General features: G+C 40.9%; 1 protein-coding gene across 9 annotated transcripts; it reads left to right on the forward strand.

Annotated features, from left to right (window-relative positions):
• Positions 1-7,563: 7,563 nt before the first annotated feature.
• LOC104437060 (peptidyl-prolyl cis-trans isomerase CYP95) lies at positions 7,564-16,993 on the forward strand. Of its 9 annotated transcripts, XM_039308135.1 has the most exons (14): positions 7,573-7,716; positions 8,537-8,657; positions 9,233-9,345; positions 9,484-9,627; positions 9,924-9,948; positions 11,489-11,527; positions 12,941-13,058; positions 13,166-13,293; positions 13,417-13,777; positions 14,146-14,264; positions 14,887-15,104; positions 15,190-15,989; positions 16,117-16,185; positions 16,432-16,993. In XM_039308135.1, exons 3-14 carry the CDS (start codon positions 9,268-9,270, stop codon positions 16,736-16,738), a joined length of 2,406 nt encoding a protein of 801 aa, XP_039164069.1. In that variant the 5' UTR covers positions 7,573-7,716; positions 8,537-8,657; positions 9,233-9,267; the 3' UTR covers positions 16,739-16,993. The 9 variants fall into 9 exon arrangements, with proteins under 9 accessions (XP_039164067.1, XP_010048233.2, XP_039164071.1 ...); XM_039308133.1 differs by lacking the exon at positions 8,537-8,657 and having other exon boundaries at positions 7,564-7,716; XM_010049931.3 differs by lacking the exon at positions 8,537-8,657 and having other exon boundaries at positions 7,565-7,716; positions 14,887-15,103; positions 15,195-15,989.
• The last annotated feature ends 72 nt before the right edge of the window (positions 16,994-17,065 follow it).

The following is a 17,065-nucleotide window of genomic DNA, read 5'->3' on the forward strand; positions in this document are numbered from 1 at the left end:
CGAGTATGTAGCTCTTGGAAGCCGCTCTTTGTTCGCAAATTCTATGGATAAAAAACAAACGGCTACAAGACTTTGGCATTGAAGACTCATGCACATAAATCGGATGTGACAACACCGGTGCTATAAATCTCACCAAAATCCAATCCTTCATTCAAGAGCAAAGCATATTGAGATTCGACATCACTTTATTAGAGATCATATTCAAAATGGAGAAATCTCGATTCAATTTGTTGATTCAAAAGTCAACTAGCGAGACATATTCACAAAGCCTTTGGAGAAGAATCGTTTGACTTTATCCGCTCAAGACTCAACATTTTGAAGCTTGAAGAAGTTAAAGTCTAGAGACTCACCAACTCTAAGACTACGATCTCTTAGACTCTAAGTCCCGAGACTCGGACATTCGTGGATAAAGGCGTAAGTTGTATTTCATCTAAAAGGTACTAATTGTCATTTAGTCACAAAGGTACGATCTTTTATTTAATAATTTTGGCGATTATCGATTTTGAAAAGAAGTAATCGTTCACTTTCCATTGCACCGATTGAACTTCCCTTTTCAAAAACTAAGTTATATATATATACAGCTTTTTTTCTTTCCCCAAATCTTCAAAACCCTAAAAAGCACTCTTCTCTCGATCATCGTTTCTACTCTTTGTTCATCGTCGAGAAAGTGGTCATTTTTCTTGGGAAAGCAAGTGAAGGAATCCTCCAATAGACAAAGAAATATGTCGTCTTCGAGGAAATCATCAAGAATCGCAAAAAGGGGACCACAAAGAATGAAGAAGGGACCGACTCATTTCGATCTCACTCGAGGAAGAAGACTTATGCAGTCGGCCGACAAAGTCCGATTCGCTCTCCTCCACGTCATTCAGCATCTCGCCCCACAAAGTGCAAGTCATAACTGGAAGAAGAGATAATCGAGGATGCCGACCCAAGAAGAGTTCAAAAGCCCTCCTTTTTGTATAAACTTTATCGTGCATTGAAAAGCACGAGGTACTCCATTGAACTACATAGATGACTTCCTTAAGGACAAAAATTATGGGAATGAGTATCTTTTTTCTGAAGAAAATGGAGGAATGGGGAATTGCCCCAAAAGGAAAAGCGAGAGGAAGCTCTTGCGAACATTCCAAGAGATCCTCGTATGCCGGGACAAAATCGATTGACGCGAATGATGATGACAAAATGTTCCTTGAATTTGAACCTAGAATGGGTGTGGCGGCAAAGGCGAAAGGAAATCGGATGGATTTGTTTAAATCCAAGGATCAAGAAAAAGTGTATTACAGTCTGTTGAAAAGAGGGTAATCAACCCTAGAAGTGTCGATTTTGACTTCCGGATTCCATCAACTTGAACCTAAGAGAGAAGTTGAATTTGCTTCAACTTGAGACTTTCCGCTCGACTCTGGCTGACGGGTATGATCATCCGACCGCTTATTTCTATTCAAATCTTAGCTTTTTGGATGCGAATAGAATTTCATTCATGTTCGAGACAAAGTCTATGTGGTAGATGTAAATATGTTGGAGACATAGTTGGAGTTGAACGGGGACGCTATCTCCCAATTAAAGTCTCACTGCTCGAACTACTCGGGATCTTGTCAAAGATAGGGATGTAGATAAGAAAATTATCTATTCCGAATGAACGCTATCAACATTGTGCTTCACAAGATTGTGATCAATTGTCTAAGACCTAAGTCTACTTCAAAGACTTCGTGTCTCTTTGAAGCAAAGTTGATGTATGCGATCAACTCGGGACGGAAGTTCTCTCTCCCGCACACTATTCTTTTCCATACCGTGTCAAAAGACAAAGGACAATTGCCTTATCCTGTGCGGTGACCAAGATCTTCGACATCTGAATATTGAACTGCCACATACTTTTGTGTTCGACCGTGTGATAAGATGGTGGTAGGGCTGAAAATGTTGATGAAGATGCGTCTGCAAGAACTTTCTAAGGCAATGGAGAAATTCAAAGTGAAATCTCCGGTCACCGTTTCAAAAGGGAAAGGAAAGAAGGTCATTGGTGCTTCTTCGAAAAGAGGAAAAGAACTCTTATTCTCGAGGATGAGGATGAAGATAATGAAGATCCCACTATTCCAAAGACTAACAAGAACAAGACGTTTTGTGTCTTATCCGATGAACTTCAAAGCGAGAGAAGAAGAAGAAGAGAGAGAGAAGGAGAAAGAAGTTGAGGAAGAAGAAAAAGAACAGTCAGCGTGATAAACTGGAGAAAAGGGAAATCAAGAGCATGATCATCACTCTTCCCCTTTCGATGTCCTAGAGACGGGGGAGTTAGCGAGCAAGAGAGGTCTCCACCTCATCTTCTTTGAAGATCTAAGACAATCTCCGTAAGACCCGTAAGAAGCTCGGGTCTCTCAATTGCTCGAAGAAGATGATACGACGATTCCAAATGCGGATCGTTCGAAGCGCCATCACCGCACACACACCATCTCGAGAAAGCCAATGCCGGTACACGGACGGATGATTCGTAGATCTTCGTAGTATCATGAATATTCTTCTCGGGAAATGCGTAACCGAGATATATATCTCGGACTTGTGAAATCCAATCTTTGAAGCATCTTTGGACAAGCATCTTCGATCTCTCTCGGAAGATAAATACAAAGACCTCGCTCTACAACTTCAAGCCAATGCCAAGAGAGAAGAGGTAGCTCATCTGCGAGAAGATCCGAAGAAGCTCGAAGGAGTAGTCCAGTCCATTGGGGATTTCCGGATCGTGCGCATTCCCAGCCAGACATGACTCCTTTCTCACCCTCTTTTTAATGATGACAAAAAGGGGAGAACCAATTTGAACAAACATTATTTTAAAACTTTATTTGACTTTTGTGGTTATGTTTATTTTTGAGTATGACTTGAGAACTTGAACTTGAGTGTTAGACTGAATTGGTTGTGGATTTTGATGCTTGACTGGTTGCATTTATATCAAGTATTGTTACATGGTATTACTCATGAAAGACTAACCAATTTCTGTGGATGCGAGTCTGGTTGTTTATTAATCTTTATGAGTTAGCCATATTGCTTGAGAAATGTTTTTTGCAGGTCAAAGTTGTTCAAATCTTCAAGAAAGTTTTGTCACCATCAAAAAAGGGGAGATTGTTGGAGAAATCTTTCAGAATATTTTGAAGCCGACAAAACATTTCTATCGATCTAAGTACGGATATCGATAGTTAAAGTCTCAAGATTTTATAGTCTCAAGACTTTGTTATCTCAAGACTCAAGACTCAAGACTTAAAGTTATTCTCACTTGACAGTCTTTCTAATCCGGTGTTGAAGGAAATCCAAAGTCGAGGTTTATGATTGAGGATTTGATCCTATCCTCAGGATAGATTCTTTGGTTGGATAATCATTTCGGATTCTTTATATCTTATCTAAGAACGATTGAAGATCCGATGGTCGACAAAATAATCTTGGATTATTCTATTCTTGGAAACCGAGATCCCTGATTGTATGGGCGAACAGATTGATGGGCTATCATCGATTCCTTATATAGCTCGGATGATCTTCTTGATTGATTCCGTCCAACGGGTAGATTGGAGGAATTCCTTTGGTAAGTGCCAACGGCTATGATGGCATGAAGGAGTATAAAAGGAAGACGTTCTAGTTGTTTTAAGAGTGTGATCGATAGAAAAATTCCAGAGTCGAAGATCCTTTGATTATTAGTTGAGGCGAGCGAAATTGTATACGAGAGTGTTTATACTTGGTGACGCCTTGAGCAAGTGTGGTAGATCATCTACACCTAGAAATCAAGGAAGATCAACACCGTAACAACTCTTTGATCATAGTGGAATCCAGCCAATCCATCGGTGCGTAAGAGTGGACGTAGGCTTGAATCAAGCCGAACCACTATAAACCGAGTGTTCAATTCTCTCTTTCCCTTACTCGATCTTGTGATTGAATTTTCAACATTTGCAAAGTCTCTAATTGTTTAAATATCGTGCAAACATCGAGAAATTTTTTGTGTATACCTATTCACCCCCCTCTAGGTACTCGTACTAGCTATCTCAATGGTTCGCTTCTGCAGATGTTATGTGTGTAGGCTTTAGTCTTGTTCTGTGGTTGGAGCGATTTCTGGGTGTTGATGGTCGTTTCTTCATTCAGAGTTCTGATGCTAGTGTTCTCAGTGATAGTGTCGGTGTTGCTTATTAGTCATATTGTGCAATCTGATAAAAATCAGTGCAAGAACTTGAAATTGTCAATATCTTGCTCTGTTGATGATTATCTGTTTTATTCACATGCCACTTGTCTATGGGATAACTGAGCCTGAAGTTCTCTCACAATCTAGTCCTAACTTTTTGGAAAAAAAGTTGACCATTAAGTCGTTTTGATGCATGAGGCTTAGAACTTCTTGTGTGCTTTCCCCATCATCTGAGCCATTTCTGCAGATTGCAAGAGCTACTGCTTTGCAACATCTGAATATTGTTAGCACATTCATCACCGATGAATCATTATATGCAATTGCCAATAGTTGTCCACATCTGATGGTGAGTTGCTCTGGGTGTTTACATATGAGTGTTGTACAGTAATTTTTTTGCAAAACAGATTCCAATATAAATAGGGTCAATCCTATTCCCGGACCAGAAAAAACAGGGTTGGCTGGGACAGGGTCCAATGCAAACAAGGTAGAGAACATGGTCCAAAAAAGGAGAACCGGTTATAACGGGATAGGAACAAGGTCCAGGTCTAGACCCTATCCACCTTGGACCCGCTCACCCCTAGTTTTGCTCATGTGTATGTAAATGCCATTTTCTAACTTTTTATCTAATGTTAACTTCATCTCCTATCCGGTGACTTTTATTATTTGTACAGTTGTGTACTCTAAAATCTGATTTGCACAGTCGAGTCCACTCACTTGTGAGAATTTCTTCAAGTACGTCCTTCTCATAACTTTTGTTTCAAATTTTCAATGATTTTGCTGTTTCAGCAATCCATAAAATTTTGACAAAACTTTTTTAACTTTCCATTAGTCAAAATTTACCGTCGAGTTCACTCACTTGTGAGAATTTCTTCAAGTACGTCCTTCTCATAACTTTTGTTTCAAATTTTCAATGATTTTGCTGTTTCAGCAATCCATAAAATTTTGACAAAACTTTTTTAACTTTCCATTAGTCAAAATTTACCGTAAATATGGGCTTAAGTTCGCCTGTATTCTCTGCCCACAAAACTTTTTTAACTTTCCATTAGTCAAAATTTACCTTAAATATGGGCGTAAGTTTCGCCTGTATCATCTACCCATTTTAACTTCTCAAACGCATCTAATGGAGACGAAACAGCCTCTCAATTCTAACATAGGCAAACAAAATTTATTAGACCTCTCAATCTTAATCGCGTTTCACTTTCTCAATTAGAGATGAAATAACCTCTGGACTCTAATCGCGTTTGACTTCTCAATACTTGTTGGTCATTCGATATTTTGAGCTATTGACATTTGGCATTCGGAGATGATTTATCAATTAGTATGGTAAACCATAAATAGATGTATTATTGAAAATAAAAAAGCCACGTTCAAACACCCAATACAATAAACTAAGAGTGAATAGCGTAAGAAAACCCTTAATTATACTTAAATACTTATGCCCAAAACATTTTCTTTGTGTCGCAAAAGACCCTAAATTATGCTTATTATAGCACTAATATTTTAAGCTTCTGTTATGTGTCAGAAAAACTCCTAAACCATGTCTATTTTACACCAATACCCTAAACTTTTGTCGTATTGCTATAAGTTTGGAGTATTGGTAACGAAAAAAATTCGGGATGGTAGTATGGTAGTGGGAAAACTTTTGGGTTTGTAGGTTGTAAATGGAATGTATTTTTTGTCAGATTGGCACAATTTGAAGGTTTGATGACATAAAAAAAATGGATTATTAATGTCAAAGTCGATTTAATTTACGGTTTTCCATAGTATTTTCCCATGAATGAATCCATCACACTTTTAGGTTCCATTTGTTTCACATAAAACACCTCACTTTTTTGGCATTTGAATCGCTTAGGAAAATGAGTCAATGAAAAAAAAATTAAAATGGAAAACCTATACTTAATTCTAGAAAATAATTTTTCCTTTTATAAAATCTCAAATCACTTTTCAAAATTCGACTAGTTATTGGCATTTGAACTAGAAACTTCGCACTTGGGCACAAAAACCCTAATGATTGTTCCCAAGTCCTCAATGTCTCCGAAGCCTAAATCCATCAAGATCGAGGGGCAGGATGCTTGTGCCCATGCTTGACTTGTTGATGCTCGCGATTAGGTCCATCAAGGCCAATCTCAAGACCCCAACTACACACAGGCTTAGGTCCACAAAACATTGTGCCCCGTTCACTAGTGTTAGATCTCGAGTCCTCAACACCTTATCCTAGGTCCACAAAAGCTATGTCCAAGTCCAAACTCTTAGGCTTGGGCTCCTAGTCCCCATGCCCAAATTCCCTATGCTTGAGCTTTAGATCTTGATGCTTGTGCCCAGGTCATCGAGGTCAACCTCGAGACCCCAACACTTATGTTTAGGTCCCTAGTGCTCGATTAGGTCCATTGAGGCCAAGCTTCGCACCTCGCACTTGTGCTTGGATCCCTCGCTTGAGCTTGGGTCAATTGAGGATGAGGCTTGAAACCCTAGTGTTTGTGGCCAAGTCCATATGTCTAGGTTTGATTAGCAAGATCCCCAGTCTAGCCTCGATGGACCCAAGCTCAATTGCCTAAGAAGTAAGAAATGGGCACCAAGGCCTAGAGCCCACCCTCAAAGGAATAGGGGATGGGCATTGGGGTCTCCGGCTTGCCACTAATGGACTTGGACTCAGATGCCATGGTCTCGAGCCCTACCTCAATGGATTTGGGCATGGGTGCTAGGGACCAAAGTAGGGGCACTTGGAATTGGCCTTAATGGATATGAGCTTGGGCACGGGGGATTTAGGCATAGGCATCGGGGTCTTAAGCTCAGGTGCCAAGGACTTAAGCATGGGCCCTAGGTCCTAGGCTCAACCTCAATGGGCCTAAGCTCGAACACCGAGGGACCCAATGGACTAGGGGCTAGGCCTAAGAAACGAGGTTCAATGATTGACCTTTGTGGGCTCAAGCCCCAGTGCTAGGGATCTAGGCATGGTGGGTCCTCGAACGTGGCCACTGTGGACTCCAGGCGGTTGTGCCAAAAGTCCTGCGCGGGCATTGGGATTGATGCCTCTTCTCTTGCCTGGGACCCAAGTGCTTTTCTCTCGGGTCCACAGCACCGAGGGCAATGTCCATCAAGGAAGCCTATCTAGGAATCCTCGTGCCCTTAGGTTGTTCCCGATCGTTTATGATAAGTCATTAACACCCCCAGTTACGTTCTCGAAAAAATTATCACGCTCTCCGCGAAACGAACCGGGGTATTTCCTTTCGCCCGCACCAGCATTGACAAACTCTCCCCACAGAGGCCGAAACCCCCGGAAATTACCGGAGCCCCCAACTCACAAGGCCCACGCGAGCGCGACGAGCGCATCACCCGCAGGGACAGCGCCGTAAATTCACCCGGCATCCCAATAGAAGGTACTAGGCCCGGGCTTATTAAGGCATTGCAGCCTTATAGGTTTATCTCCCCTCCCCTCCCCATCTCTCTCTCTCTCGCAGACCCGCAGAGAGTCGTCGTCGCTCGGTAGCTGCTGCTGCTGCTGCTGCCGCTGCTGCTGCTGCTGCTGCTCTTCCTTCCTCCCTCCCTCGCTCGTCGGCCCAGCGTTTTCCTCTCAGGTCGGTCGGCTCTAGGGTTTATCCTCTCGCCCTCTCCCTCTCTCGCCTGCCGTTTCCAGCCTTTCGGATTCTGTCTCGATCGCTGAATTCCCTTCGCCCGCTCCGCTTCGATCCCCAAAACCCTCGTTTCTCGCCGAACGTTTTCCGGTTTTTATTTTTTGGCGTCCCGCGGTTCGGCTTCGTTGGCGTTTGGGTAGGATTTGAGGTCCGATGTCTGTTGTGCGGTGATTCTTGATTGATTGATTGTTCGATTCGGTCGGAGCTCATTTCGAGCGACGCGTCGTGTGGCTTTCTGGGATTACCGTCTGGTGCTGCGGTGGACACGTTGAGGCTTTGCCGGTCTTTGGACGTGCGGCTTTTGCATTTGGTGTGCGGAGCTGATGGTTTGCTGAGGGCACGGTGTGATTGACTGATAGGCGGAGATTGCCGTTGCCTGATGGGGTTTGGCATTCGTTGGTTTATGCAGTTTTGCTTTGTTGGTGTTTGGCTAGGGTTTGAGGTCCGATCTCTGTGCGATGGTACTTGATTATTCGATTTGGGGTTTCTTTTCGGTTGAGCTTGTTCTGAGTGGGTACGTCGCGCGGCTTTCTCGGATTGCTGTCTGGTGCTGTGGTGGAAATGTTGAGGCTTGCCAATCTCGGCGTATACTTGACTGTGCGGTCTTGCATTTGATGTGTGGGGCTGGGGGGTTTGCTAAGGGCATGAATTGATGGGCTGATAGGTGAAGATTGCCGTTGCTTGACGGGGGTTGACATTTGTTGATTTGCTTTAGTGATTAGTGAATGGCATGGGGGATTGATTTATATCGCCTTCTTTTCAGATTAGGTTGTGAGGGGTAACTGCTCCCAAGTCTTTGTCTCGATATGCTTGTAATGAGAAGCTAATTTGGATGGTTTAACCTGGAGATTATGCTGCATGGGCACTTGAGTTGGGTTCTTCAGGTTGGCAGTTGGCAGTTGGCAGTTGCCATTTGCATTTTGCTTTGTGATTTTTGTTTCGTGATGGGGCATAACTTGTCTAGTTTGTGTCAAGTAGATCTGACGGGACTTGTAATACCTACGCAATCTGATTAGACTTGTTTTTTGATGAAGTACATCTATGAGGTGAGCTGTTGATCCACCGCCCCTTCCTCAAATCAAAGGATGGGATGTGTTTTTAAGTCATGAGCAAGCAGATTTGCTCGTCTTGTACTGAATTTTCGTTTATTAGGAAAGGGCCCATGTTGCTGATTTTACATCCTGTAATCGAGCCATAACTACTTGAGAATTGGTAACTGACTTGATTAACAATCTGTCTGCATCTCTTTTGATTATTATGCTGTTATTTTTTGTCCTTCACACGATATGTTTGACTGATATCTAGCATGCAGTTTGGATACACAGAAGCGTTTGAGTCGCATTATTTACCTAAAAGATTTTGGTACAGTAATATATCGAACCCTTGAGAGGATAATAGCATGTCTTCTGTTCTCTTTTATCTTATGAAATGTCACTCTAGCTTTTTACTAATTCATCAGGTCCTTGATTGTGAGCTGTTTTAGAGTCGGAGTAGATGATGAAGAAGAAGGATCTTTTGGTTTTTATGGATGTCTCCATTGATGGGGACCCTGCTGAAAGAATGCTTTTTGAGGTACTTATTTGTGAATGCGAATCTTAAATTTTTTTAACATCTGTATGCCCTCAGTTATTGCATTTCTTTTGAAATTTGCTGTGGTTTCTTCACAATCCTTATCTGTTGACTGGCTTTCTTGTGAATCCGGCTCAACAGCTTTTTCCTGAAGTTGCTCCAAAGACGGCAGAAAATTTCCGAGCACTCTGTACTGGAGAGAAGGGAATTGGCCAGAAGACAGGGAGGCCACTGCACTTTAAGGGGTCATTTTTCCATCGGATCATAAGAGGCTCTATGGCTCAGGTATGTTTGTTTGTTCATGTAAGAGCTTTGTTCTAGAGCAAGTTTGGCCTTTATGGTTGTGTAAGGCTAAATAGGTTCTTTTGGTCAGTTACCTTTCTTTATGCTGTAGGATACAGGGCTGATGCTCACGACTGCTTTTCTTGTGATATAGTTTTAAGGTTGTACTTACCATGTTGTCCACCCTTTGATCTTTTCTTTGGTTAACATTTCACATACATTTCTTTGAATATTATCTTTCTCACCATTGGATTTTTCATTGATTTTTTGTTATTTTTCTTTTTCTTTGCTTTTTGCAGGGTGGTGATTTTCACAAAAGAGATGGTGAGAATTTTTTTCATGGCTGTCCAATTTGTCTGTTTGTTTGTAATTTCACTCCTCTTCCTTGGTTGCTTTTGAGGCCTAAACTTTGGATTTGCTTGTTACGTGGTAATTTATTGAGGTTCTTTTTTCTTCTTTTGTCTTTGGTTTCTGTTATGTGCATCTCGTTGGTCAAGATGGACAACGCTACAAATTGCTACAGGTGAACAGGCCAATGGCCATAATATGTGATTATGTGCATATACGCGACCTGTTTACTTATTAGTTAGTTTGGATGAGTCTGGTACATGTCACTACACATTCATCACACCAATGTGTTCTTTGAAAGCTATGTTACCTTTGAATTTCAACAAAAATGCTGTTGGGTTTTGAATTAATAGTCTAATGTTCTTTGGGTTTGTCGGGGATGCATACCTTGAAGGTGTTTTTCTCACTTATAGGGCCTAAGTATGATGCTTTTTTGTGTCGGCAGATTGAATATTATCTATCATTTCTTTCTAACTTGTTTATTTAGTGAATGTTTAGATACTATCTGATATTTGCATCCAGATTACGAATAGATGAATTACTGGCTTTTGTGTTTATACAACTCTTTCAGGGCCTGCAATGAGTCTGATATAATTGGAATGTGTATTCTAAATTAAACTTGAGGTGAGTTGATGGTAATTGATGATTATGAAATGTCAAATGATAACGATAAAAGATATTTGGTGCTCTTAGTTTCGGATCTGAAAATGAGGACAGTGATTAGTTTGTTGGTGACAATGAATTCAAATGGCTCTTGGGATGCCAGTGTTCTGTTTCAGTTTTGTTAATTAATTGTAGCACATTCTCTCTAAAATTATCAGCTTGGCTGAGGTAGCGTCTGGGCATGTAAGTTGGAGAACATCGTGGTTCCAAAAGCGCATGCAGATGCCATTGAGCTAATATTTGTTTATAGATGATCTGAAAATTTGTTTGCAATCTTACTTTTCTTCCTGCTCGTACAATGATCTAGATATAATATACATGTCATGTCACAATCTTTTCTGGTGAAAAACTAAATGGCTTTAGTTATGTGAAAAAAAGTAAGGATGGATATTCTCTTCTAGTGCCCTGTTATAAAGGTTCTCATGGCTTGACCGTTTTTGTGGCCGAGTTGTGCTCTTTCCTTTCATTTAATGAACTGATTGGGGTTGTTTGCAGTTTAATGAAGTGATAATTTGTTGTTCACTGTCGATATCACATGTAGCACTTCATGTTGTCCTCTTGCTCTGAGTGTTCGAAATTTGCTTCATGTTTGGGTATTTGAATGGTAAAATTATGAATATCCTCATTGTGTCCTACATTGTTTTGTGCAAATTGGTTAGCTGTTGAACAGGCCATCTTTGATCTTCAATTCTTGGTTAGGTGATCTATGATAGAGGATTTCTCTGAAAATGTAGGACTCTAGATATGTGTGGATAATGCACAGTTATGAGATTTCCTTTTGGGTGCAAAACCTCAATTTGCTTTTTCGACATTACCTAATGAAGTGTATTTTTTTTGGGTCACTGTTTTATAGGAACCAGTGGAGAAAGCATTTATGGGGAGAAGTTTCCAGGTCAGACTGTTGAATTTGCTTGTTGTCCATGTAACATTATAGTATCATTTTTTTTAAAGTTCCAATTCTTGCTTCAATTTACCTCTCAATTTTTGTATGGATTAGCAATTTTCTGTAACAATTACTAGTTGTAGACTTGTTGATCATTTTAAAAAGATCAGAGAACTTCATTGATTTTGTCAACCTCATTAGCATTGTATAGTGTCTTCACATAAGTGGAGCATTTTGCTGGCAGAACAATGGGGTTCAAACTCTTCAACAATGTCGTTTGCTTTAAACACAAACATTTTCTCTAAATCATTGGTTGTTGAATTAAAGTATTCTCGTGGCTATTCATCTTAATGTCATCAATCAAAACTGTTCTTATACCTTTTACTGAATCGAATGGTTTAATTATTTGGGAGTCACTATCTCATTATTAGGATTTAACTCCCTGAATTGAATATTGTGTTACTCTGGAACACCTAGAATGGTGTGCTCAATGATAATAAAAATGTGATACCAGCAGGTTCTTTTACTGTTTTTCTATCATCACATGAGAGAACTGATCTTTATCATTGTCTTTTGAGGAGATATATTTAAAGTCCATTGTATTTAAAATTTTAATATATGGAAACTTAGATGTGTACAGTGCAGCTTGGTTTGGCAATTTGTGTCAAACATGTGCATTGGCTACATTTCTCATGGTTGGATCATGAAATTTTCCTGAACAATTTTACCACGTTTTGAGATTAATAATTCCAGCTGGCACATTGGTGTTGACATCAAGTTGACTATCTAGTGTAGGCATTCTTTATGCCCATAAGTGGAACTGTACTCATACTCAATGCGCTCTAGAAATTTGGTTGCAGCTTAATCCCTCTATTCTGACTTTTCTCCAATTGATGAAATTTATGGAGTTTCCTGCTGGTCATAAGATGTACTGTGTTAATAGGGTTGGCTAGATCACGCTTCTGATAATTGAACATGTAACATGAAACAATTCTGGGAAACTGTTGGTCCTATGAATTTGCAAGAGAGGAAATGAAAGTTCTTTTGGGCAGGCATTAAGACTAATAGAACAAACAGTTTACAGCTTTTTTTTTTTTTATGAATGCAATCTTGTGTGCGAGAAATAGCTGTTCCCTCTACTTTTTCATCTCACATTCCGCTCATTGTGTGGTACTCATCGTACTGATTTTACCCATGGCTGTTAAGTCTTTTATTTGTTGGGATTTGTCACACAAATTTTCTTAGATTAATGATTGTAGTTTTCCTTTTTGCTGCCATCAACAAGAACACTGCAAACACGTCTTAGATCTATATGCATGCTTTTTTGAAGTGCTTTGAAAAGTCGTTTAGTTCATTTTTGGTTGATTGGCTTGATCAACTGGCTTTATTACTGGTGACAATTGCTTCTCTAAATTTCTTCAGATGAGTCCCCTCGGTTGAAGCATGATGGACCTGGTCTTCTTTCTATGTTAGTTGCTGATCGTGATGCTTTAGGTTCTCATTTCCTTATTACCTTCAAGGCTGATCATCATCTTGACAGGTTTGTCTAAATGTTCTCACCGTGTCTTGGGGCTTATTGGAAGATATTATGATGTCTAGCATTTTATGGTCTTCTTATTCATTTTAATATTTTGGTGTACATGACAGGAAGTCTGTGGTCTTTGGGAAGCTTGTGCAAGGGCTTGAAGTATTGAAAAGAATTGAAAATGCAGGCGATGACGAAGGCAGGCCCACTGTTACTGTGAAAATAATTAATTGTGGCGAATTTTCGGAAGGTAGTGTGATCTGAGAATTCTAACACGAATCAATCTAATTTGAGGATACAATCAATTTATGATGAAGTCAAACTAAGTTCTTTGATCATGTTTTTATGTTTCATATGTGGGTTTTATGTATAGATAAAAAGAGAGCGAATAAGTTGAAAATGGGCAAGGACACAGCTTCTGAGGCTAACAGTCATGAACCGCGGAGAAAGAGTAAACGCAAGAAATCTTCCAGAGATAGAAGGAAGAAAAGAAGAAGATATTCATCTTCATCGGAGAGTTCAACAGATATTGATTCTGAGTCATCTGAAACTGAGAGCGAGTCTGACTCATATGATTCTTCATCATCTTATGTTAGTTCCTCAAGTGATGACAGGCGTAAAAGGAGAAAGAGATCTTCCAAAAGGGACAAGTCTAAGCGTGGTAAAAGAAGGGATAAACGGCGTGATAGAAAACGGAAGAGACGGGATAAGAGATCCAAGCGTAGATCCAGAAGGTGAAGCACTTGATTGTCTTGGTCATGTTTTTACTTGCATGGATAATTGACTTCATACTGGACCCCTTGTTATTTTTTTCTTTTTGGTGGAACTTTGGTGATGACGGACAGCATGCTCCTGTGCTTCTGGGAAACAACATTAAAACGTACTTGGCTCTAGAGGTTTCTGTTGGAGCTGTTAATTTGCTTCCTTTATAATCTGCCTTTTTCAGATTCAGTTGATATGATCTTTTAAGTTCATGATATGTATCCTTTTCAGACAGTTACTCATCTTTTGATGCATGACAACCCTGTATCTACTTCACTGTACTCTTTTTTATTACTGACTCACTTCACCTGACAGTAGGCTGATACTTTCCCTTTGTTAGGGTTTTGAATGGTTCTTCAGACACTGGAAGTGAGACTGAGAGTGGAAGTAACTCTGAAGATGACAGTCTGGATGCTTTCGGAAAAGATCGGAAAAAGAAAGATCCTTCTCAAAATTCTGGTAAGTTCTAACTTATTTTGTGTAGTTTCACATACATGAATGCCATTTCAGTGAGATTGAGATGCTGTATCATCCATTCTGTTGGGTGATTATTCTGATTCATAGTCAGAATTTTGTTGTTGGTATTGCTGTAAAAGCCATACTTGATGAGTTATAGAGTACTCACTCATTGAAATTTGCACATGCTCATCGTTGGTGATGCCAATCTAATGAGGTCCATAATATTGAAACTTTTGTCTTTTTGCTGGAAGGAATTAAAATTCTTCTGGGCCTTCTTCTGGTTTTTTTTCAAGGAAGGGGAGCAGGGTGCATAGGTACTGTTGATTGTGGTTTCTATACTGCATGTAAATGTTTTGGCATATGCATTTGGTTGGAAATGGCTTGCTTTCTATGAATTGCAACTTTATAAGCTATAACAAGTTAGCTCTTAACTTTACAGATGCAGTTGTATAGTTAGAAAGCAAAACTTTGTTATGCAGTTACATAATGAATCAAAATGTATGTGTGGTAATGAGTGGAATATTACTTTTTATGCTGTTTTCTCTTACTGTTTAGAGATTATCCAGGTGGTGGTAGTGTGTGGAATATTATATTTTATGCTGTTTTTTCTTAATTTTTGGAGATTATCCAGGTCCTGGTCTGTCTACTGAGTCCATCCAGAGAGAAGGTTCTGATCATCACAAAAAGAGGGAAAGTGCAAAATCGCATGGAAATGAAGCAGATGCATCCCTAAAGGTGAATGGAGATCGGCGAAGTAATGGTATTGAAGATGATGCTCACTCCAACGGGAGTCCAGATAGACGACCTGATGTAGTTGATGATCATCCAGGAAAATCCAGGTATTCTTGACATCTCAGTTGCTTTTTTTAATGGTTTATAGTTCTTCTAGAGTCTTGGGAATTTTTCATAAGGTGAAAACTGATGAAGCAGGAGCAGGAGCAGGAGCAGGAGCATGAGTCCTAGTAGTATCAGTCCCCACAGGAATATGAGCAAGAGCCCTGATGCAAGTCTAAAGAGGGCTATTAGCAGGAGTCCAAGTGTACCTAGTAGGAGCCCTAGTCCTCGTGGTGGGTCAGGCAGAAGCAGGAGTATAAGTAGAAGCCCTGTTAGAAGTGGTAGCAGCAGGAGCCCAGCTAGGAGTAGTAGCCTGAGCCCAGCTAGAAGTGTCAGCCGGAGCCCAGCGAAAAGTGTCAGCCGGAGCCCAGTCAGGGGCAGAAATGTTAGAAGTGTCAGCAGAAGCCCCGTGAGAGCTCGTTCTCATAGAACCATCAGCAGGAGTCCTGTAAGGTCCATTTCTCGTAGGAGTCCAAGCCAGAGTCCTCCAAGAACATCAAGAAGAGAGAGGGATAGTAGCCCTGTCAGAGCTTCAAGGAGCGCAAGCCGAAGTCCTGTTAAGTCCTCCCGAAGAAGCATGAGCAGAAGCTCAGGGAGGGTCCCTTCAAGAAGAAATGGTGGCAGGAGCCCTGTCAGAGCACCAAGTAGGAGTGACCGTCGTAGCTATTCTCGTAGTCGTAGCCCTCCTTTGCGTCGTGCGGCTAGATCCCCACCATCTGTTCGTAGAAGGAGTTATTCTCGAAGTGCTTCTCCAGGTGATTCTCCCAAGCGCATTAAAAGGGGGCGAGGTTTCAGTGAGCGGTACTCTTATGCTCGTCGATACAGGACTCCATCTCCTGATCGTTCTCCAGTGAGGTCCTACCGTTACGGTAGCAGAGCTGACCGTGATAGGTAAGTTACATTCCGATCAGGTTTTGATTGTCTCTCTCTCTCTCTCTCTCTCTCTTTTAAAAATGTCTTTTGCTTAATGTGGCAAGCGGATTTTACATTGTCTGAGCATGCCTTCAATTCCTTCTAGGTATCCAAGCTACCGGAGGTACTCCCCAAGGCGTTACCGAAGTCCTCCTAGAGGAAGAACTCCTCCAAGGTGATGTGCGCCAAACTCTTGTTAGAACTCAAAACCTTCTATTTCTCTACTCTCAAGCCCAGCTTAAGAATTATCATGAGATGGAAATCAGAAGAGTTAATATTATTCAAAAAGTTCTCAATCAAGCTAACATACAATGGAAGCTGGCTAGGATCTTCCTTGACTCTAATCTGTTTACAAGCCATGGAATATAAAGACACGAATGCCTATTATTTCCTGTTAACGATCTACTTGCTGGAACTGCAGATACAGAGGCAGACGGAGTCCTTCTGTTTCACGTAGCCCTCGTTATCGAAACCGTCGACATAGTCCAAGTCGTAGCCCCATTCGCAATCGTTCCCCAGTTGAGGTGTCTAAATCTCGTTCTTCCCCTCGCGATGAAAGGCAGAAATCATCTTCTAGGAGTCCAAGCCGTTCAGCATCAAGGTCTTCAAGGGATTCACCACCTCCTAAGCGTGCAAGCAAAGACAGATCCCGGTCATCATCCAGGAGCCCAGATGGAGGGGGTCTGGTAAATTATGAAGATGGTTCTCCAGATTCTAGTCGAAGATGAACCTGTAATATGGGTGGTTGTGTCATGGAGCTCGAGCTGTCATCTTATATCCGCGTGTGAGGTCTTTACTCGTGTAGTTCATACCCTATTGAATTTAGGCAAGTGCCTTGTTGGAATCAGTATTTGCAGACTGAAGTTTTGAACTATAGTTCTCAGTAATGTTTTTGTGAATTTGAATGTTTGGTATGGCAATTATTGCAAGGATAGAACGAAGGATCTTGTCGGCTAAATTAATTTGTCGGTTGGGGTTGGGAATTTCCGGCTGTCGAAATGGTGCGAGCATGGCATAGCTTTGCTGTTGATATGCACTTAGTTCATCTTATGCTC

This window comes from Eucalyptus grandis, chromosome 3 (assembly GCF_016545825.1).
Source record: "Eucalyptus grandis isolate ANBG69807.140 chromosome 3, ASM1654582v1, whole genome shotgun sequence".
NCBI lineage: Eukaryota > Viridiplantae > Streptophyta > Magnoliopsida > Myrtales > Myrtaceae > Eucalyptus > Eucalyptus grandis.